Raw genomic sequence first — 24,271 nt, forward strand, 5'->3', positions numbered from 1 at the left:
ATTATGTTTCTTTCTTTTAGTTGGCGAGAATGTGTTGCCGCAAACGTGAGAAACATCCACTAACTTTGACGGCGTTGTCTGCGAGCACTGCTGAGCCATTTTGTACCGCTACATGTGTTTCTAGTCAGACTATGTTTACGAGCACAAGAGTTCAGCGAGCCACCGAAGAACCGCCCTGCAGATTTACTATTGGTTCTGCAACGTAGGGAGTTTTTTTAAACTCTGAAATTGTATCCGCCCATCTAAACACAAAATCAGGGAGAAAGTCATCAGTCTTTAGTTAAGCAAAGCGTCTAAAGACTGACTTGTGAGTCTATAGAGGAGCGTGGACATCCGGAGGGAGCTCGGAGTAGAGCTGCTGTTCCTTAGCGTTGAAACAAGCTGGTTGAGGTGGTTCGGGAATCTGATCAGGATGCCTCCTGGGCACCCCCTGTTAGAGGAGTTTTGGGCAAGTCCCACTGGTAGGAGGCCCCAGGGCAGACCCAGAACACACTGGAGGGATTATATATATCATCTGGCCTGGGAACACCTTAGGGTTCCCCGGGAGGAGCTGGAAAGTGTTGCTTGAAAATGGATGGATGGATGGATGGATGGATGGGCTACTTGAATTTAGAGAAAAGGGAGCACTGGTGTCTGCAGATACCCTTTGTTGAGATATTGTTACCAGTAGATAAAATGTTGCGTAGGTGCATCTCTACTTTATACTCTGGTGACATTTCTTTAAATCACAGGAGGCTGTGGCATAGGTGGAGATGTTCATACTGTAAAACACTCCAATCAGACATCCACACATGCAAACAGATAAAACAGAAGACAGAAGTGGAAAACAGAATGGCTGAAGTCTATATATCAACCTCGCAGAGATCTTGTTGCTGTCTAATTGACAGCATATAAAGTTTCTTTATATGGTGAAGTTGGAGGAGATATAAAAAGGAATTTCAGTGAGATGTTACATCACAGTGATATTTCTGTGGCACAGACTATGTAACACCTGGTCACCACCGTCTACAACAAATTTAGAGAATAAATAGCAGCAGCAGGGTGAGGAGCAGAGAGCAGAGTGAAGGGGAGAGGTGCTGAGCTGAACGCCGCTCTTTGCATCTCAAATTATCAGCCACGACTTGTAAATAAACACACGCAATAAATACACCCCACATCCCATGCCAACACACACTGACATCTTTAAATACCCAGGCTCTGACGACTGAGATAGTACTGCTCATCAAATTTATGCGTGAGCGAGCCTGGGCTAAATTTGCAGCCAGGGAGCCGACTTACGCAATCCTCCCTGGTCTCCCTCCTGTGTCTATACAATGGCTTAAAATCTCACAGTTCTCAAACCATCCCGGCCCTCCCCAGATCCCACTCCCACACTACACACTACAACTCCGGCACTATTCCTGTACCAGCCCCCGCCGCTGTGGCACAAAAATACCAGCACCTCCAAGAACAGACGCCAAGCCTGTCAGAGCATCATCACATCCCACAGGACAGCTGGGGGGGGAGGAGGAGGGAGTGGGGAGGAGAAGATGAGCAGGTGGAAGGATGAGCGCCGCTGCTGTCAAGAGAAAAGAATCAAACAGAGACAGAAAAGGGAAAATAAACACTCTGCCTATGAGGGAGGGGACACAGTTTACAGTTCTATCCCAGCAGATCGGACACAGACTGCTTCTCTTTCTTTTGCTCCTATGTTGAGGTGTGTGTTGTTAAATTACAGCATTTATGGGGACAATAGGATCAGAGTTAATGTCCTCACACACTGAATACCAAATTATATTAAAGACTTAATAGCTTTTAGGTAACAGTTCATTTTAACGCCCCTATTTAGCATTTCATTGACACTACTGTATCATATACATCATTGTAAAGAAGTTCTAAGCAGATACAAGTTTATTCTCAATGTTGGTGTATAAACAGATGACAATAAAACACAGTTATATTCATAAAAGAAGTACATTGATAAACACTTAAAAATGTCCTCATAGGTGCTTAGAGCTACATCATAGTATGTGATAAAGTATTTACTAATTGTCTGAAAAATGTCTATCTGGATGGGCGACATTTTCGTCTTTTTAAAACTAGAAAAAAATAAAATGAAAATAGCACACTCATAGTTTAAAATAGTTTTAGGATGGGATGACACAAATACCTTTTGTGGACATCCCAGACTCCCATGCCATATTCTGTATTTGTAGTTAACTGAACTGATTATGTGACTTCTACAAGCAGACTGTCTGCAGCAGTGATGATTTAAGTGAGGTGGATATTTGTGTTTTTAATAAATTTAGCTCACTTTGGAGAGATCTGCTTTTCATTTGACATTAAAGTTTTTCTGTTGAATAATAAGCATGTTTAAAAAAAAAAACATTAATTTTCCTTTCATTCAGTGTTGTAAAACAATAAAATAAAAACTTCCAGGGCACTTTTTACAGGAACTGTATTTTTTATAGTTGCTGTGTAACTTTATGTACCTTTATTTATCATTGGTGACACAAATATGTACATTTTGTTTTTCTGCATTCTTTGCTATTTTCTGCAAAAAATTCAGTAAATAAAGTTTTGAAGGAGATGGTAATCATTTTGTCAGTTCTTATGTATTTAAAAGATCATTTTAAAGACTTTGTTTTAGGGTTCAGGTTAGTTTTTTAATGGTGAGTTTCAACGTTAGAAAGGATGAAGTGTTGTTTTTTGATTCGTTTTTTGCCACGTTAGCAAAGTGGTGTAGGGATGACAGCTTCAGTCTGTCGGTTTGGTTCAGACTGAAATATTTCAACAACTATTGGATGGATTTCCATCAGCAGCAGGGGCGACAGTAGCTCAGTCCAAAGACTTAGGTCTGGAACAAGAGTCCCCATCTGGACCAAATATGGAGCATGGGGTGGTAGCTGTAGAGGTGCCAGTTCACCTCCTGGGCACTGCTGAGGCGCCCTTAAGCAAGGCACCGAGCCATCAACTGCTCGGGGCGCCTGTCAAAGGCAGCCCCCTTGCTCTGACATCTCTCCATTTAATGCATGTATAGGTCCTGTTTGTGCATGTGTGTGTATTATGAACCTGTATGTATATGACAACAGAGTAAAACAAATTAAATTTCCCTTTGGGGATTAATAAAGTATATCTATTTCTTCTTCTTCTTCTTCTTCTAAATTTTAAGAAAACATTCATGTTCCTAAGAGGATTGATGGAAACAGACTCGTCTTCTGTTGTGACCCCATAAGGTTGACATTTGTTGACATATTTCAACAGCTTTTGGATCGATTACTGAGAAATTTACACACATCCATGTTCCCCCTAAGGGTGACCTGTTCTAACTTTGGCGATTCTGACTTTTCATCAAGCGCCATCATCAGGTCAAAATTTGTCCAACACTTCCCATCAGCCTCAGCTGTACTTTGTTTAAGTGCTAACAAATGTAACACACTGACACACTAAACTAACACGGTGAACATGGTCAAAAAAATTATACTGGCTGAACATTGACATTTTTGTATTTGTTAAATAATAGATTTATTGATTTTGACTCATTGATGACATTCATCATTATCAGTGAATACAACTCACAAGGGAACTATGTACCCCTTTTCTGAATTCACCTGTCCGATGTTGTTTGGAAATACTGGCCTACACAGGTCATTGATATGCAACAGGACAAAATAGAGAAGGAAAAGCAGTAACGAGAAATAAAATCACGTTATTTCCCTTCATTTCCTGAATGAAACGTTCTTTGTGCCCAGTAAGTCGACACTTAAATCTACTTTATTTGAACCGAACCGACAGCGTCCACCCAAACTGCAGAAGAGAACCATGAAGAATGAACGTCACGTTACTGAGCGCCAATTGGAAAACCAAAGAGATTTTCGTTTGCGTTCAAAAAACTATGCAATTTTCATCAAAAAAAGAAACTGCAGTATGTAAAATGTGGGTCGAAATTTACAGACAGTCGTGATCAACAACTGAAGCTGCACAAAGAAGAGGAGAAGAAGTTTAAGCTAACATTAACATAGATAGCGAGCTAATGCGGTGCTATGAGCTAATTGTCATACTGGTTAATAGTGCTTTGTTTTATGAAAGCGTTACTTTTTAATTGTTTAGTTCACTTGTTTTAACAGATTAATACAAATTTTAAAAGCCTTCATGACTTTAATACATTTAAAATTGCAATGACTTGGTCCTACCTCTGGCATTTAGTTAAAACACTGTTGTGCCCATGAATACTATAAATAGAGCCTCACAGAGCTGCTAGTGTGTCTGTAGACGCTCTTGTTTCTTGGCTGTTCTGAAACAAAAAAGGTGACAGTGTGAGAGTGAGAGTGTGCACATCTGCACATCAGTCCTGTGACGCCTGGAGATACCTGGTTTTATAAGCCTTGTTGAGGTCACAGTTGTCATACTGGCTGACCTCCTGCAGGGCTGACACACAGACAAGAGGTTTGGAAGAATAAAAATAAACTAACAAAGCAGGTAGAGTTGATTGAGAGGCCAGACACTGAGATGAATCTATGGGTCCTTCCTGTCTCGCTTGTCTTTCTTTCCTCTTCTCTCTATCACAATGTAGATGGACGGTTGCCGAGGACAACCTGTGTGTACTCACCTAACGATGAACAGGAAGTGGTGTGTGAGCAAAGGTGCTATTAATAGCAGCATGTGTAGAAAGGACATTTGCTCACTGATGAGTGTGTGTGTGTGTGTGTGTGTGTGTGTGTGTGTTTCCAAGTCAGCACCTGTGTGTGTGTGTGTGTGTGTGTGTGTGTGTGTGTGTGTGTGTGTGTGTAACAGGGAGGAGGAGGATGCAGATTGTGAGACTCAGACAGTTACTAGAGAGAACAGGAGGGGGGAGAAAGAGTGAGGGATGGATGGAGGGAGTGAGGAAACGTAGTGGAGGAGGGGGCGATTGTGTGTTGACGCTGTACGTGGCGTCAGTGCGATAAGAATAGAGATGGTGCGTGTAGCGCTGCTGAGACATAAACCTCACACCCTCAGTGGGGCAGGCAGTGCTCACTCTGACTGACTGTGTGTGTGTGTGTGTGTGCAGATATTACCCAGGGTGTGCTCATGTGTGCATGGATGAGTAAACTGTTGGGGTTGCAGTGATATTTTTTCTTTCTTCGGTTGTGTAATTGCAGTCATGTGTGCCATTTCATTCATGTTTAATCTTATGAAAAACATTTTCTTTTCTTCACTACTTAATTTCTAAAGAGCAACTTGATAATATGATAATTACTTTGAGCAAAGTGGCCTAATAATGTGGACTATATTTAGGTTTGGAAACAATGTTCTCATTAAGGAAAAAAGCAATAAGGACACTTTTAAACTCACATCTGTAATTATGAAATCAATTTTATTACAATGTGGAGTAATATAACAGTATTGCATAACAATTAAATGATACTGTCGGCATATACTCTGCGTATTATAGGCACATATATGTGTGTATATGTATATATATAGTTTTCTTTTTATTTCCTTTAATGTTACTTTTATATACTTTGCTCTGTTGTATTGTTTTATTCTTTTCTAATTTATATTTTGTTCTGTGTGTGTAGTGTACGTGGGGTTACAGCTGTATGTCATTGTGCAATCCTGTATTGTATAGTGACAATAAAGCTGAACCTTGAACCTATATAAAGGATAAAGCCAGGTGTATAAGAATGGAGATGAAGCAAGAATAAAAACAACGGCGTAGCAAAACATGAACCGAACCACCACTGTTGCTTTGGAATAAGGCATACATGGTTATGTACAGTTTATGTGTGTTGTCTACGTTGTGGCTCAGCTGGAGACCCTCCTTATAAAATGCTGTCTTCACACTGTCAGGAACTGAAGCAGCCACTGCGGGGGGACAGCAGGTGGACACAGAGGAGAACGTCAGAAAACCTGTTCGGGTTCAGCTCAGTGTGAACACATAATGGAGCGTATGTGGCCAGATACTCACAGAGTTGATGCCTCTGTCTTTCACCTCTTGACTGGTCTCTGATTCATACAGAGCTGAGGAGAAGAGAGGAGGAAATGACTGCATACAGTGTCTCTGCAAAGACTCGACATTCAGTATGCATTGAGTTTAGTGTTCATTTTATGTTGATCTGTTCTGTACACACAACATCTATTGCATGTCTGTCCGCCCTGGAAGAGGGATCCCTCCTCAGTTGCTCTTCCTGAGGTTTCTACCATTTTGTTTTCCCCAGTTAAGGTGTTTTTCCTTCTCCGCTGTGAGGGTCCAAGGACAGAGGGGTGTTGTATGCTGTAAAGCCCTCTGAGACAAATTGTGATTTGTAATATTGGACTTTATAAATAAAATTGAATTGAAATTGAATTTTTTTTAAAAAGAGAATGACTTTATGAAGCAAAAGTCCATAAAAGTTGTGCTCATGTAGATCATGTAAAAGCAAATTGTACGTCACCAGGCCTTGCGTAACATGTTGGTTTGCACACCATAATCAAATCATGATGTATATAATAGTAGTCTATTTTGTTGTTAGAGTAATTTTAGTAACAGTATCCTGCACACATTGATGGAAGAAGTACTCAGGTCCTTTACTTAAGTACAAGTACTAATACGACAATGTAAAAGTACTCTGTTACAAGTAAATGTCCTGCAATCAAAATCCTATTTATGTAAAACTACATTAGTTTTATCAGCAAAATAAACTTTAAGTATCAAAAAAGAATTTGTCCTCCAGTAAAATGTCAAAGAAACAGTGAATTCCCAAACACTGCACTAATACACCAGAGAGCGTTGATGTTTCGGTCACATAGACTCCTCAAAAAACAGATGAAAGTATAAAATATGTCTTGTGAGGGGTCCATGTGACCAAAACATTAACATTTTTTTGGTGCATCAGTGCAGAGGTGATAAGTGTGTGTGGGAATTCACTTTTTTCTTTAAGATTTGATCTTCGCAGGAGTAGATTACCTGCACCACAAAGGAGACGTGTTTGTGTGTGTGTGTGTGTGTGTGTGTGTGTGTGTGTTGCCTTTCACTCCTCCGGTAAGATGTTATGTATTCATTCTTTCATTTGTAGTAACCACTTATTCTGAGCCTTTTCTCATGTGTTTGGTAATGTGTGTGGCATATAGGCAATAATGGACATGTGTGTACAGTATGTGTGTGAATGTGTGTGTTACCGAAAAGCTTTTGCATCCTGGTGACACATGACACGAAGCTGTGGAAGGGCATGTGACGGTCTCCAGATGCAAAGCGCTCAGACAGCAGCTCAACCACCTTATTATCACACTGCATCCCTGTGAAACAGAGGAGTGGACAGAGGTGTGAAGACCAAACAAAAGCAACCATCTGTGTGCACATAGTGGTGTGTATGCATGTGTGTGTGTTTGTGTGTGTGTACATACCAACAGCTTGCAGCGCTGTACTGAGTTCAAAGGGGCTCATGGTCCCAGACGAGTCCTCATCGAACTGGAAAAAGACGGACTAGGAAAAAAGCAGCATTAGGATATGTAATGGTCTCACACACACACATACACACACACACACACACACATACACACACACTGGATTGTACCTGCAGATGGCGCAGACTGGACAGCAGGGTTTCTGTTTGTTTACGGCTGAGACTGGAGCGCCCTTTAGTCTGCCAGCAGAGTTAAGGACATCTCAACAGGACAGAAGACAGAGCCATAATGTTATGAGGAAGCAGAGTCTATGTTATTGGCAGGGCAGCACGATGACTCGACCAGAGTTCCGGGGGTTCGAACCCCCTCGTCAGCACACATCTGCCCGGCTTAGGTGTGACACTAGCAGAGCCTAACATGTCATTTCTGTAGGACTGATCAAACCAGACGTATCCACAGTTAGGTCAAAGACAAACAAGGATTGTACTGAACAACAAGGAGACTGCAGTGTGAGCTATATTAAAGAATATACTGAGGACAAAAGGATACATCCTCTGCAAAGATGAGCTGTCTGCATGTCTCCAGTGGCAGATGGTAATCTTTGTCAAGAACTGTGGTTACAGGAAAAAGGCGCAGATTGATGCAGAGAAAGATAACAAAGGTTTAAATTAGATTAAGGCGAGGAAAGGTGAAGATGAGGACAAGTGCAGACACTTTCATTACTGAACCAAGCTCAATGTACTCTATCTGACTGCAGCTGTGAGCCTCCGTCTAGACTGGTGACCTCTTATGGCTCCTCTGCAACTTCTGAGGTAACGTGTCACTACTTTGCTCCCATCTAGTGGCTGTTACGGGGTATCATATAGTCAAATATCACTGGTGGTGGAGCTTTGTGTCATTTTCAGACGCAGCTAAAGCATTAAAAACGTGATAAACTGGAGATTCAAACCTCTGTTCAACAGCTGCATGAGCTCCTTGGCGTTCAGCCTGTCATCCTACCAGAGGAGACAGAATAAATCAGATAACCAAAGGCCCCAAATTTTAACTTTCATTACATAAAGTCATAGTACAATCAGAAAGTCTTCTTACCAAGCCAGCCTCCTCGTCAAAGGTCCTCCGGATTCTCACTTGATCATCCGGGGAGACAGGAGTTGCCATAACCTGTTCAGAGGCACAAACACACCAAACAAACATAAACATGCTTTATTCTTTATTGAGCTGACATTTGCTGGTGTATGTGGAAGACACTACTAAACTCACCGGCAGGAAGCCAAAGGAGCAGGTGAAGTCCTGAGTCCTGGAACACAAAGACCACACCAGATCGTCTCTTAAATTACACTTTTATACCCTTACGTAAAGGGACAGTTCACCCAAAAAACAAAAATAAATATTATTCCTTGTATCTGTAGTGTTACTAGCCAAGTGGAGATAGCGGCCACAGAGATGTCTGCCTTCTCTCCAATATAATGGAACTAGATGGCACTCAGCTTGTGGTGCTCAAAGCGCCAAAAAATACATTTGAAAAACTCAACAGCAATGTCTCTTCAGAAATCATGACTCAGCTACTCAAGATAATCCACAGACCTTGTTGTGAGCAGTTTCAAGCAGGAACTATTTTCTTTTCTTTCTATTGAACTACACCTATCATCATGGGCGGATTATATTGATTATTTTTCTCTCTCTTTTTTTTTGGCTGTTTAGAGTCTCTTTGAGGGATTTTGTATCTCCGTGTTGTTCCTTTGTGTCACTTTGCAGTCATTTTGACTCTCTGGTTGTTTTGTGTTTTTTTGTGATAATTTTTTTCTTACTGTCAAAGTTTTGTGTCTCTTTGTAATCGTTTTGTGACACTTTGCTGTTCTTTTGCCCCCCTCTGTGTTAAATTGGTGTCTCTTGGTAGTTCCCTGGCAATTCTGTGTGGTCATTTTGTGTCTCTTTTGGTTGGTATGACTGAATTTGAGCATGAATTTGGGCCCGTGCCTGTGCCCGGCAGGCCCGTTATGGTAATCCATCCATGCCCACCAGCTGTATCACTGCACAGGTGAAAGTGAGCATCTACGTTTAGATGGGAGGCTCATGTTCGTTATAGCGTGAAATGTAAATATTAATGTCATACTCTTTGGCTGAGCTAATATGTGAGCTAGTTCAGTGGTGCTGGGTGAGCTAGCAGTAGATGCACGCTTCCTTCTGCATGGTATAACCGTTGGTGGGTGTAGTTCAGTAGACAGAAAATAGTTCCTACATGAAACTGCTCACATGAGTGGCTGTGGATCATTTTGAGTAACAGGGTCATGATTTCCGAAAAGAGGCATTTCTGGTGAGATTAACAAATGTGGGTTGTTTTTTTTACACTTTAAGCATACAAATGGAGTGTCATCTAGTTCCATTATATTTAAAAGAAGGCCAACATCTCTACGGCCGATATCTCCCAACACTCTGCAATAGAGGTGGAAGGATGGGAAAACATGAAAACAAACAAAACAAACATTATTGATTTTGGGGTGAACTACTTACGTAACATAAGCAATATCACAATGTGCAAATACTCGCTATAATAGTGGTTACTATTAAAAGTCCTACAGTCAAAATTCTCCAGAGTAAAATTACACAAGTATCACCAGCAAAATGTGCTTAAACTATTAAAAGTAAAGTTACTTATTATGTATAATAGCCTCATTAGAATGTTAAATTATGAATTTCCCAAAGGTCCTAAAGATCTTATGCACGCAAGATCAGATTTTTTCAGGACTGTGGGGGCTCTCCTGTTTATTTTGTTGAGAAACAAGTTCCAACTTTATTATTCGTGTAGATGACCTCATGTAAACTCCAACCTGAGCAGGTCTAACCAGCCACGTAACTAAAAACACCTAAATGGTTACGCGTGACCTTTAATCTCTGACAAGGCATCATATTTTTTAAGTCGATCACATGTTTTTTTATCTAATTAATAATGAGTTAAATACATGTATTGCTGTAAAAAGTACAACATTTCCCTTTGAGGTGTGGTAGTGTAGAAGAATAAAATCTCAGAATTTGGAAATACTTCAAGCACAGTACATAAGTAAATGTACTTCCATTACTGTACAGTACCAATAAAGGACTAATTAAAATGGTCTGCCACAAGATCAGAAAAAACCTGTTGAGATGTTAACTCTGCTGGCAGACTAAAGGACGCTCCAGTCTCAGCTATAAAAACGATAATTATCTCCACTACTGAAAAAATAAAGGTGGTTATTATAATCAGCGTGAGTACTCATACTACACTGCTCTCAGCTGTATAAATGACTGTTGTTGCTAACAGAGGCCATAAGAGGTGCTTCTATCAGCGCTTCTATTGTTGTTGAGACTAATTGCAAATTTTTAAATGATACAGTGGTATATTGTAAGTTTGAGTGTAGGTACAGGGGAGTGTGGGTGACGATGACTGTGCCTTTGAGAGTGAGTGAGGCAGGAGGTGATTCAGGGAGCCCTCAGGAAGTGTTGTGGGTCTATGATTTAACAATAACATGCAGGGAACATTTACGCAAGGTGGCTGTAAATGGAGCTGTTCTTCCTGTAACCAGACTATTGTCTTGCTCAAGGAGACAAAAACAATTCAGCTTAACAGTCATCTTTTGATCTGTGTCTCCATGTTTTGAGCCCTTTAAGCTAAATCTGCCCTCCATCTTACCCCAGGGTGTTTCCAGTCTTGGAGAAGATGCGGACGAAGAACTCTCCGGGCTGGTTAGGTCGGTAGGTGGACGTCACGATGATGTAGTTACCCGGGTCCAGATGCAGCTTCCTCCACACACCCCTGGATGGAGACAATTCATGTGTGTAATGGCTGCCACCATCAGGGCCATGAGCAACAATAGTTACTGTTACATATGTTTAATGGATTATTTCTGTAGTTATATATATGTCTACTTTTTCGGCACCTCCAGCCAAATGAATTTTTTAATTTGAATTCCACAACCACACAACAAAAATAACTTTTTCAGGCAAGTAAGCCAAATTAAATACAGTGACATCAGATCATTTGAGTTATGCTAGGATATTTCCAAAGTTTGAGGGTTATGGGACTAAAAGCATCACCAATCATTCGTTGTCTTCTTCAAGCTTGGCATTTAGTTAGAAAAGTATGACTTGGTTTTGTGCGGAAGCTGGTTGAGGTACAAGTTTTAAGGGTTTACACTCAATTCAGTGCACAGTTAGCATAGTATACAGGAAGTTCTACCCAGGTCTACAGGTCCTAGAGGCACCAAGTGAGCACCAGATTCTCAGCTTTTATTAACCGAAGCTGTCTATCAGAATTTTGGCAGCAGGACCACACCTCAACTATGCCACTTCCTGCATAAATACCCATCTAACCAACTCCCCCTGTGCTACCCTCATATTCTTCACCCCACCCTCCCACCCTCTTCTTCTCTTCTTCTCTTCTTCTCTCTTCCTCTCTATGTGGGGTCCCGAGGGGTTCGTCATGCCCAGGTGATTCGGCAGATTTCCTGTCAAAGCTTCCCCACAACTCATTCGGCAAACCAGATGAGCTCCAAGCAGCCCAAGCCTCGCACATCAGTCATGTTTTTCTTTAATAAAACTGTTAAACGCATCTTGTTGATTGTTTGGTCCCTGCTGCTGAGCTGATTATTAAATATGGAGTCATTATTTCTCATGATGGTCTTTTACCTCTGAGCCTGATATTTCCCAGAGCGACCCACAGGGCGATTTCTCATGAAGAAGCTGCGGCTCAGACACACGCCCTGGAGCTGTACGAAGAAAGATACAGCAAGTTTCTACTTAATAAAACTATTATTAAGAATGTAAGATGGCTCTGATATTAGTTTAAGCCTGTAGAAGACTATTATATTGTCCATGAGACACTGACCTCAGGAGGAACCTGCAAAGATGAAGAAACACAAAGACAGGTTTCAGTCAATTCAAAAACAGAATAAAGGTGCAGAGCCTCAAAATATTCAAAAAATCAATACATAGATTAAGTAAATGTGACCTTGTAGACGTGGAAAGCTATGTAGAGGAAGTGGACTTTATCCTTCTTTCTGCGGTTTTTCTGCTGCAGCTCCACCAGCACGGTGCACTGTTTGGCTTTCTGCTTCTGTTTCTCTGCTCTCTTCTTCTCCTCTGGGGTCATCACCTCATCATCCTCGTCATCTTCATCATCCTCATCATCATCCTCATCTTCAGCTTCTGCCTGGTCCTGCTCTGTGAGAATCAGCTGGAACTGAGGATTCTTCCAGAACGATCCTGAGGGAAAAACAGTATGATGAATAAATAAATGATCCAGATAGAGCCTGAATGCATATTTGTGCAAGTCTTAAACATACGGTTGTATCTGCGGCTGCCACCAGCAGAGCTCCCCGATACCCAGAATCCTTCATGTTCACTGATGGTCCAGGCAGAGGCAGGAGAGGAAGTAGAGTCAGGTGCGTCTCCCTCCACAAGAGTGTCAGGATTTACACTGCAGAGCTCCACGATGTCAAACAGGCTGCTGAAGTCCTCAGCACTGATCCTAATGCAGAGGATCATTTGTATCAAACATCTTTTTGTTTGGAGAGGCAGTACTTACTAAAGTACTGTGCTGAAGTACAAAGTCAAGGTCCTTTGAGAAGTGGAATAGAAGTATAAAGTATACTTCTACTCCACCACATATCAGAGGCAATTATTGTACTTTTTAATCCACAACATTTGTCCGACAGCTTCGGGTATTCAATCTGAAATTTGAAGTGGTTCTCACAGGACAGCCACACTACAAACATACGATGATGCATTGCTGTAGCGCAACCTTAAACATCTACAGCAGTAAGATGCAACATACACATTCATGCAGCAGTAACATTAATCCAACAAACATTATAATTAATAGTAAAATGGAACATTTTACTGCACAAGAAATATGTATACCTTTCATACTTCAAGGATATTTTGCTGACATACTGTTAATTCAGTTACGTTTTGAATGCAGGACTTTTACAAGCGAGTAGATATTTGTAATGATATTTATAGTGTGATATTTAAGAGACAGTTCACTCTCAAATAAAAAATACATATTTTCCTCTCACCTGTAGTGCTCTTTATCATTCCAGATTGTTCTGGTGTGAGTTGCTGAGTGTTGAAATATCAGCAGCAGAGATGTTTGCCTTCTCTCCAGTATAATGGAACTAAACATTGCTCAGCTTGTGGTGCTCAAAGTGCCAAAAATTACATTCAACTCAATGGCATTTTCTCTTCCAAGAAATCATGACCTGGTTAAAAAAAAAAAGTCAAATATGTGTGCAGTGGGTGTTTGCCTCCGCCAGGGTTGTCCCTCGTGTCCGATTCTGTTTGTGATTTTCATAGACAGGATCTCAAAGTGCAGCCAGATGGAGGGAGGGTCCAGTTTGGGTACCTCAGTATTGCATCTCTATTTTTTGCAGACGATGTGGTTCTATTGGCTTCATCACACTGTGACCTCCAGCATGCAATGGGGCACTTTGCAGCCGAGTATGAAACGGACAGTTGGGAGTGACTTATTGCCCCAAGCAAGGGAGTTCAAGTAACATGGGGTCTTGTTTTGTGAGATGGATTGGCGGTTTGGCGCGGCATCTGCAGTGATGCAGGAGCTGTGCTGGACCATCATGGTGAAGAGGGAGCTGAGCCGAAAGGCGAAGCTTTCGATTTACTGGTCCATCTATGTCCCAACCCTCACCTATGGTCATGAGCTATGAGTAATAACCAAAAGAATGAGGTCATGGATACAAGTAGCCGAAATGAATTACCTTAAAAGAGTGACTGGGCTCAGCCTGAGAGATAGGGTGAGGAGCACAGACATACGGAGGGAGCTCGGAGTAGAGTGGCTGCTCATTCGTTTTGAAATGAGCCAGTTGATGTGGTTCAGGCATCTGATCAGGATGCATCCTGGGCAAACTCTCGTTAGAGGTGCTCCGGGCATGTCCCACTGGTAGGAGGCCCCAGGGCAGACCCAGAACATGCTGGAGGGATTACATATCTTGTCTGGCCTGTGAACGCCTCAGGTCCCCAAGGAGGAGCTGTAAGGCATTGCTGGGGAGAGGGACATCTGGAATACTTTGCTCACCCTGCTGCCTCCATGACCCAGCTTTGGATAAGGGTTGAAAATGGATGGATGGATGACCTGGTTACTCAAAATTTATGTCAAAACTATTTCCTTACTCCTGAACTACACCTACCAACACTATCATCTTGTAGAAGGAAGTGTGCATCTACTGATAGACAAGATTGAAATTGATATCTCCACAGGTAAGAGGAAAAATATGTATTTTACTGTCCCTTTAAGTAAAGGATCTGAATACGTGTTCCATAGTGTAAGTTTGTGTGTTTTAGTATCTGTCACGTACCAGAACTCTCCGTCTTCTTTCTTTTTAAGCTCAATCCTTTCCTTCTCTGCTTTGACCACGCCGTCCCACTCTTTCCCCCTGCAGTCACACGCATATAAACTGAGTGAGTGAGCTCTCTCTCTCCTACACAACATGCACAAACAGGAGGCTTCCTCACTTGTCACTCCACGGCCCGCGGTACTCAATAAAACCCCAGGGGTTCCTCAGCCTCAGCAGCAAAACCTCATCCGACGCCTTCGTCACCTGAAACGTGAGGAGAGAAGAAGTTCATACATGAGTAAAGTCTGATTCATGAAAGGAAGACAGTTTTGTCAGTTTTATTCCAATGCTTTTATTTGTACTAAGAGATAAGATGATATGACACAGCAGTTGGCCAAACAATCTCATGACTAAGTCATAGTTGTTCCAGTAGTTGTTCTGGAGCCTTCAGTGGTATCACATGGTTTTCTGCTGTTTTTAAGGTCAAAATTGTGTTTTCAATCACAACTTTTAAGACAGAATGGATGAGAAGGCTTTAAAGTTTTTAAAAAAACAACAACAACAATGGGCCGAACTCATCTTCAGAGGATCTTCATCTTAATGTGATACGATCAGAAGCTCCAGAACAGCTATGAAAGAAGATTTTTTTGCAAATCATATTATATTATGGTGAGATAGAATGATATGAGATTAAATTATCGTGCGCAAGATGACGAGATAACGTGAGATTGAAATCAATTGTAGTTAGATCATATTAGATTATATTAGATTAGATTGAGAAGAAGTGAGATGAGATAAAATGAGATGATAATATGACGACATAATGGAATAGGATGCTATTACATTACATTACATTACGTTACGTTACATTAGATTACAAGTGAGATGATATTATGATGATGTGATGGTTTGGGATGTAATTAGATTAGATTAGACTGTTTAGATGAGATGAGATGAGATGAGATGAGACAAGAAAACAAGAGATTAGATAGTTTAGATTAGATTATTTTAGAATAGATTAGATTAGATTTGAGATGAAGTGAGATGATATTATGATGATGTGATGGTTTGGGATGCAGTTAGATTAGATTAGACTGTTAAAATGAGATGAGACGAGATGAGACAAGACAACAAGAGTTTCGATAGATTAGATTAGATTAGATCGGATCAGATGAGGAAGGTTAGAGTAGCTCAGATTAGATTCGATTAGACTGTTTAGATGAGATGAGATGAGAGAAGACTAGACAAGAAAAGATGTGATAAGACAAGACGAGATGAGATGAGGTAGGTTAGATTAGATCAGATCAGATTATATTAGATTTTTAAGATTAGAATAGAGGACATAAAATTAGGTTACATTTAGACAAGATTAAATTAAATCAGAGTAGATTAGACTGATATGAGAGGAGATGAAATTAATTGCGATTAGATTACATTTCAGTGAGATTATATAACACTGAAGGTTAAGATAACATGAGGTGAGATGACATGAAAGGTCTTTGTGGAGAAAATGATCATTGCAGAAACAGAGAACATGAACATAACACAGAGCATCTAAAGAAAAAAGAGAAGCAAATACAATACAACATATTGATGCAACAATAAACAATGACAGCAGCTCAATGCTGCACTGTCATCACTCTGTGTCATACTGGCCTTGTCGGTGTCGGTGATGGCATAAGCGTGGCCCTTAATAAGTCCGTTATCTGTCACTTTACCAACCTCAAGGTAGTTGGTGGCCTGTGAAGACAAAGAGAGGAACTCAAGTGGATCTGAAGTAGCATCCAGCTGTGTGGTGTGAACCCCTGGAGGTGTGTACATACCTCTATGAAGCAGCTGAGCAGGCTGCCCCGAGACAAGGCAGCTGTCAGAGACCTCCAGAGGACTCGAGGGGTACGAGATGAGACCTGCAGAGAGTATGCGATGCCTCCTGTGAAATCCTCCATCCCCTCTGAAATGTTGCCCCCCTTCAGGCTTCCGTAGCTCCCTATTAACCTACATACGATGAAGTGAGAAACAGTGTTTTTGTCAAATCACTTTGGCGACACACATACACACACACACACTGAAAAAGAGTGGGTGAACACAACCCAGAAACATATGCTTGGTAGTGGCAACTGACTTGGCATAGGCCTTCTCCACCAGGGCGCTCCAATACTCGTGGCGGGTGTGAGAGTAGCTGAAGAGCAGACGGCCTTCGCGTACTGGCAGCCTGTCATCCACAACCACCTCCACCCACTCACCATACTGCCAGAACTGCACAGGGACACACAGGGAGAGAGATGGTGAGAAGAATACAGCAAAAAATGGATGTAATGAAACCGGAGGAAAGTTAATGAGGAGGGAGGTAGAGTGCGAAAGGACAAAGCGCCTGCACTTAAAGGTCCAGTGTTTAGGATTTAGGGGGAAATATTGGCAGTAATGAAGTATATTTACATAGGGAGCGGGTCCTTGTCTATCGAGTCCACCATGTTTCTACAGTAGCCCAGAATGGACAAACCAAACACAGGCGATAAATAGGGCCATTTGTGTTTTCACCGTAGTGAGCAGCCCCTCTGCAATGAGCATCCTCGCACAGACACTAATTTTGTAACGTGAAGCTTCTTCATTTTGTATTTTTTGCGGTTTAAATCACTGGGTCTGTTTGCTTTGGAGATTAAGCGACCTCTCCAGACAATTTGGCTCCAGGTAAAAGCCTCCTGAACATCCGGATCTTTAGTTATCAGAGAAAAAAGGAGAGCACACATTAGCAGGTGCTGGGGTAACGGCCTGTCTGTGAGGAGCCAAACAGCATCAGAGAAACACTGATTTCGTAACTTGAAACCGCTTTATTCAGTGTTTTTACTGGTTTAAATCACAGTTTTGAAGAGTAAGAGACTGCTGCGGAAAATTTGGTTCCCAGTAAAAAAAACTCCTGAACAATGAACACTGAAGGAATCCAAACTGGGGGTTCACAATTGGCACATGTGAAAAGTTTCAGCTGGTTACAATCTGTCACCCTGACTGCTAGATGTCACTAAATCTTACGTACTGCTCCTTTAATCTCCTTTTACCTGCAGCAAATGATGTTTTTTCACAGTGTTTGTTTCCAATATTCATTTCAATATGCTGTCTGTCTGCTGTGTGGTGCTGAGCAGGAAGCGCTTGTAAATGAAAACCTGCTGCCTGCTGTGGCCAAAAACAAAAATGAGAGTGATACGAGTGAACCAAAACAGTTCTGTGAGTGCAGCTTCTTTAGGAGTTTTGTACGTAACTCTCAAGAACGATAGTTGATTGTTGAGTCTTATTCCCAGGTCCTTAAATACTGACGCTTTGGGCTGGTTGTCGGAGCAATTCCACCAACCCAAAGTGTTTATAAAACAACATTATGCCACTTTAAAGGGAAGAAACAGCACATTATTCCTCATATGAACTGAAATTTGAATTCAAACACAATAAACTCACTCACTTTAATACATTTAGGGGTGTTTGTTGCTACATCCATACTCGGTGTGGCATGACCAGAAGCTTATTGTGGCTGAAGTTAGCAACATGTTCATTGAATTGTGTTTCTGTTTACTGTGTCTATTTAGTGGACATGGACTTTGGTTGAGGTGATCAGCATTAAAAATAAACAGATAATAATGTATAATTAAAAAATAAATAATAAAACCCTTGTTCTCTTGTCTGACTCAGATTGTTAAACTACCTCCTGAGGCGTTTACTGGTCATGACTAGGAGCGTGTACTGTACTGCTAACTGTGTGTACACAACAGCAGCCGAGAGCAGGCCTGCACTGGCCTTTCATAGCTTTGTGTGTGTGTGTGTGTGTGTGTGTGTGTGTGTGTCCCAGGGGGAGTCACTACGTGCATGTCTGGACTGCTCTCCAATCACCCTGACAGTGCAAAATGAATTTCCAGTCCTTCCGTCCTGCTTGTTTAGTCATGTCACATTCTCCTTGACAGTCTCCAAAGGTCCAACACTCCAGGGGAAACTAATCACTGAGCAGAGGCCATAAAACTGATCTATATCTATGTGTTTGCTTTGCCAAGATTGATACTAAGGTGATGTTTTGTTGATCTCTGCAGGTCAGAGCCTGTAAACGATAAACTCTCTAGATTAGAGATATAGCTTCTAATAAGGTGATAAAGATTAGGTTTTATGTTCTTCTCCTCATATGCGTGAGACCACCATGCTGTGACGACTGCAGGATGAGTTGATACCTGTTTGATCCATTAATTAAATGCCAGAGTGGTGACAGCACAACAGCTAAAGCAGAATGCACCTCATTGAAAACAGTATAAAAGAATAAAGCCAGATCAGATAAAGTATGAATTAGCTCAGCGACAGAGACAGTTCTATCTTATATGAAGTTACACAAAAGGAGCCAGTGTGAGTTAGGTACATAAATCACACTTAATCTTTTATGTCTATAACAAGCTTAAGTGCAGTATTTAACACTGATTAGCACTAACTGAGCCTCAGGTTAAGTTGTTGAGCCTCAGAAAGTTGTTTTATAGTATGTTCAATATAATGTTAAATCACATACGACAACAACCTTTCTTGCCTGGGTCTGGAGACTGGAACTACAACAATTATATGATTAAATGATTAGTTGTCAGGTGTTAAATTAACTACCAACTAATTTGATAATTGATTGTCAATTGATTGTTTGAGTAATCAAGAAAAAAAGAGACAAAATCCCCTGAATATGGCTTCTTACATGTGAATATTTTCTGGTTCTGTTATTTGCTATGACAGTAAACTGAATATCTTTGGGTTGTGGACAAAACAAGAAATTTGAGGACATCATCTCGGGCTTTTTGACATTTTGTAGACCAAACAACAAATCGGTTTATCGGTAAATAACCGACAGATTAATCAACAGTTAGTTGCAGCCCTAGTCCAGACCCTTGAATCCGCCAACTTCACCGTGTTTGAGTTAACTGATTTGTCTGGTGACATGAAGCAGTGCTTTCTCTGTTAAAATAAAAAACAACCAATAAGAGCTGCGGGGGGACTCAATTAGTCAACTAGCGCCATGGGCGGGACTAATGATGTTGTCAAGCTGTTGTCAAACAGAGTGCTGGAACCAGTGAGGAGTAGTGGCAACCACTATAGACAAAATAGATGCTTCTACTGATTTTCTAAATCAAAATGTCTTCTCAGTATCGCCAAACATCATAGTTTGTTTTTACATTGCTCTGCTCCACTCTTAAAAGCCCAGCAATACAGGTATGTTGGCATGGCTGTGGTCAGTGTGGACTTAAAATGGCGTTCGATTCAAGCAAACACGTGGGTCTGTGGTTAGGGAAAATCAAATCTCCTTCCTCCATGGAAATCAATTAGAGGGGAGGCAATATCAGACTGAAGATGATCATTTGAAATAATAAATGTCGTGAAAATATGCAAGGCACCCCTCCTCAGACCTATAAGGTCATAAAGCAGGAATACACCTTAATGAGTGACTAAACATTTGAGAGAATCAGATTGTTGGTGGTTACGTTGCATTGTGGGTAATGTAGGCATCAGGTTTTTACAAGGGAATGTGTCTCTGGTTCTGCTGCATTAATTTTGTTCTTTTTTTTTTTATAAAACTGTGTCCAGCAATGTGATAGAAGTGCAAAGCTAAATCAGTGCAGTGCTCCTTTAAGGCCCTTATCATGTCAGTTGATGTTGTCCTTGTATTGTGTATATTTATCAAACAAAGTAAAATTTTACCACAAGAGTAGATATTTTCTGGAGCATTGAGCAAGAAGAGCCACAGCTACAAACTATAACGCATATTGTAGTTGCGATAAATGGTTCAAATCTCAGTGTAATTACAGCTTATTAAAGTATAAGGTTTCCTAAAGAATACTGAGCAACACGTCCTGGCAAAGATGGGGTGAGAGATAAGATGGAGCTATAGGTGACATATGGTGCACTAAATCATAAGCATATGAGGAGGATTTTGTGTTTTTGTGTGTGATTTTTTTGGGAGGGTTGGTCAGCAGCAAACAAGATGTGAGTCTCAGTTGGCTTGACTGGGGAGTCAAGCAGCTTCTCTCATGAGCAAAGAAGTCAGGAAGTCAGCTGGCTCTGTGTCGTACATCTACTCACCCTAAAATGAAAGATCCCTGCGTAAGGCTTGGACAGGCTTTGGTTGGGCGGCACCACCTTCACAAAGAGTTTGGGGTGCATGGTGAGACAGGACAGGGACGCGAGCAGCCAGCAGTTACCTGATAAACCAAAAGAGACACAATATGGACACATCGCAGAGAATTCTTGACAAATAACTTTCAGATATAACTTTATTTAAGAGCCCAGGAGGCACTGATCTCCAGTGAGGCATGATTCATGCTTTTCAGACAGGTTCAGCTCTCCCTCACACACACACACACACACATACACACACACACACACACACACACACACACAATAAGCCAAATTCCTCTCTGTTGGCGAACATCTGTTCCATGTTGCTCCTCTGGAGATGTTGCGCGAACCACACAGCCTGAGTGAGGACATTAAACTTCGACATGTTATTCATGTGCAACACTGAAGATATCTGCACGCAACTGGTGACATAAACCATCATTTCAGAAATCCCAGAGGTGGAGGAAGAGTTGCTGTTTTGTACAAAACAATCTTGTAGTTCACCACAAATAAGAAACACGCTGAACAACACATATCTGAGCAGACTCTGTGGGCCATTAAAGGCAGGACTGCGATGGGGTCTGGACCCCCTGCAGATTTAGGGAACACAGTGTGTCACTCCTCTTTCCCCCTCGCTGTGTGTTTGAAGTTCGGTCCCTGGGGCTGTGCAGTGCAGACATGGAGCTCTGAAGTCACTGCATTGTACTGTGGTCACATAAATAGGAACAAACTGGACTACGTGAAGGAATGTTTCGGCTTTTAGTGATGTGGATGTAACTTTTCCAGGATGTTGTGCAATTCCAGTTTTGGACCATTCAGCATGACGTATCCCAGTTTCTCAGCCCTCTGAGAGAGTGGATGAGCAGTGGGTAGGAGATGTGCATAGAAGATAAAGTTTTCCTTGTGTACTCACCCAGTTGGCCCTGGCAGATGTCAGTGGTCCCTGTTGTGCCCTCCACAAAAACAGCGTTGTCATGGATGTCCTTCAGAGATAGAGCAAGGAGAGGACAATGTGAGCACAAGGTGATCTGACACCACATACTGATATTATGCAAATTAATCGATTAGAAAATCCACTTTAAATTAATCAGCACTGTTTTAATCATTTTGAACAATTGTTAAGGTGATTTTTAAAGCGTAAATGCAAAATATCGCTAGTTAGGGTATCTGACATAAGAATATTTGCTATTTTTCTTGACTCATTTATGACATTAGACTGAAAATCTTTGGGTTTTGGACAGTTGGCAAAACAAGACATTTGGAGAACATTGAAAAAAGATGTTATGAATTCTATTTTCTGGCACTTACTGACCAAACAATTAATCAAGAAAGAAATCAGGGTGGATCAGAAATAAAAATAAGTATTAGCTGCAGCTAATACTTTGTCAAGGTATTGAATCTTTTTATTACCCCACATTTAATCTATAATATGTGCTGTGCCTTTTTACTCTCAGAAATCAACCTTCTGACTCAACCTTTCCTCCTCTTTTGAGGAACTGCTCCAGATAAGAAGTTGGTCAGACCTGAGCCACACCTGGTTGAATCACGATCAGCTAAACATCTGTCTACAACCCTGCAGCAATTATAGAGTCTCTGACTGTACAGAAGCAATGCTAAGAACATACTGGGAAAAGTATTTTAATGTTTAGGCATCGGTTTAAACATGCGCTAGTGGCCAAACAAGTACATGAAGTCAACATCCCTTTGGATTAAACTAGGCTAAAGGGTGGTATACCTGCAGAACTTGTTTTATATGGTGACAACATATGCATTTTTAGTTTTTGGCTGCAGAGGAAGCTATGACATGGCAGGATTATTGATTATATTACCGTTTAAAGTGCTGTGTACGTGATCAGAGTAAAGACCAAAAGCGTCCTACATACAAAGATAACTTTACACATATGCACAGAGGACGCCCTGGTGATTTACCTTGGGTCGCTGCCACTTGATCGCCTTTTTTGGATCCGGATCTTCCGGCATACCGATGGACTTCTGCTCAGGTGGAAAGGTCGGATCATCGAACAGCTCTCCGGACTTCAGACACTCTTCTAGCAGGGTCTTGAAGTCCTGGTCCTTGAACTTTATCGGGTTCTCGATGGAGCCCAGGGGTGCCTCCTTTTTGTTCGCCATGCTGTCAGTGAATGTGCAGTCAAAGGTGCATTGAGCAGAAGGTGCTTATATAGAAAAAAGAAGCACACACCCACCGCAGCCAGCCAGGGCCACTCGGAGCGCCTCCCCGGCTCTGCCCAGCCCGGAAAGGTATGCAGAGCGCCGGGGGCCGCGGCGAGCTGGAGTCGGAGTAATGACACGGTGCCAACAGGGTCTTTGATCCCTTTAATATATCATCCATTCACCACTATGATCAGGAGCGGTCAGAAACAGGCAGCAGGCTTCTATTAGGCTGCAAGAAACAGGACTTTAGAGTCAAAGCACCCTGCCCCCGCCACTACTACATCAAAGATGTCTAAAATGATGTAACTAGCCTATTTGCATTTTACTTTCCACAAAACTTCCAGAGAACTATCAGGAAATCAACGGCGCATAAAAAAGGCGTCACCATCTGGGTTTAAAGTCTTTCATGAGTTAAAAAAAAAAAAAAAAAAAAAAAAAAAACAGAGAAAAACTGGTTTTGCATGACTGACATGTTTATGTTTGTCTGTGTTTGAGAAGACAGACGGAAAAGCACAGACAGCCAATATTTTACATAGGCCTACCTTACAAAGAAACTCAACAAGAGATCACTTACAGACATATATAGCCTATATTTATTTCGTTTATTTTTATATAATACTGTGGTGTTGAATGGGGTGTTTCATGCATACAGCAGATCAGAGACCCCTTGCAGTTGTCTCAATCTGACGCTAGGTGTCAGTCTACTCCACATAAAGGCACCAGACCACTAACCACCACATCTACTGCATGTGGGGCTTTACTGTAAATTGCGGCGATGATGATGATGATGATGATGATGGTGATGAAAGCGCAGAAGGCGTTGATGCGAAATGCATCTTTAAAATAGCCGGGGTGAACTCCAGCTGTGATCAATTGACAGTAAAGAAAATCACATTGTGAAATTCCCCTGCTTACGAGATGTAGCCTAGACAAGAAGCACACAACAAATAGTGACTTAAATTACTAATTAATTACTTTGAAGTTTATGTCAGATTATATTGCACTTCTCAGTGTTATCTGTCAGCTATATAATGCCTGATAATGTGGTTTATTATAGCCTACGTTTTCTTCAACAGACACACTTTTTATTTGTCGTACAATTGTTACTTGGTCTGTTTCGATTTACTATTTAAAATCGCTACAATGAGTCTTTAAGCGGAGCTCATAAAAATGTTGATATTCTCATCTACAATAGGTTGCCTTTTTATCATGAAAACATGAGGCAGTAAAAAAACAGGGCTCTTTGCTGTAAAGATACATACATTTATCATAAAGTGAGCTCTCTATTATCAAAACACAAATTGAATTGTATT

At 41.3% G+C, this 24,271-nt stretch overlaps 1 protein-coding gene across 1 annotated transcript; it reads right to left on the reverse strand.

Annotated features, from left to right (window-relative positions):
• Window positions 1–4,975: 4,975 nt before the first annotated feature.
• capn12 (calpain 12) lies at window positions 4,976–23,237 on the reverse strand. The gene is made up of 22 exons (XM_049575633.1): window positions 22,716–23,237; window positions 21,700–21,769; window positions 20,751–20,869; window positions 16,792–16,925; window positions 16,493–16,664; window positions 16,326–16,409; window positions 14,848–14,933; window positions 14,691–14,768; window positions 12,663–12,847; window positions 12,329–12,582; window positions 12,206–12,217; window positions 12,007–12,086; window positions 11,012–11,134; window positions 8,605–8,641; window positions 8,434–8,505; window positions 8,294–8,339; window positions 7,894–7,955; window positions 7,515–7,583; window positions 7,345–7,423; window positions 7,120–7,236; window positions 5,930–5,982; window positions 4,976–5,826 (listed from the first exon to the last, which is right to left on the reverse strand). The coding sequence occupies exons 1-22, from the start codon at window positions 22,914–22,916 to the stop codon at window positions 5,800–5,802; spliced, it is 2,160 nt and encodes a 719-aa protein (XP_049431590.1). The 5' UTR covers window positions 22,917–23,237; the 3' UTR covers window positions 4,976–5,799.
• Between the last annotated feature and the right edge of the window lie 1,034 nt (window positions 23,238–24,271).

Source organism: Epinephelus fuscoguttatus, linkage group LG5 (assembly GCF_011397635.1).
Source record: "Epinephelus fuscoguttatus linkage group LG5, E.fuscoguttatus.final_Chr_v1".
NCBI classification, from domain to species: Eukaryota; Metazoa; Chordata; class Actinopteri; order Perciformes; family Serranidae; genus Epinephelus; species Epinephelus fuscoguttatus.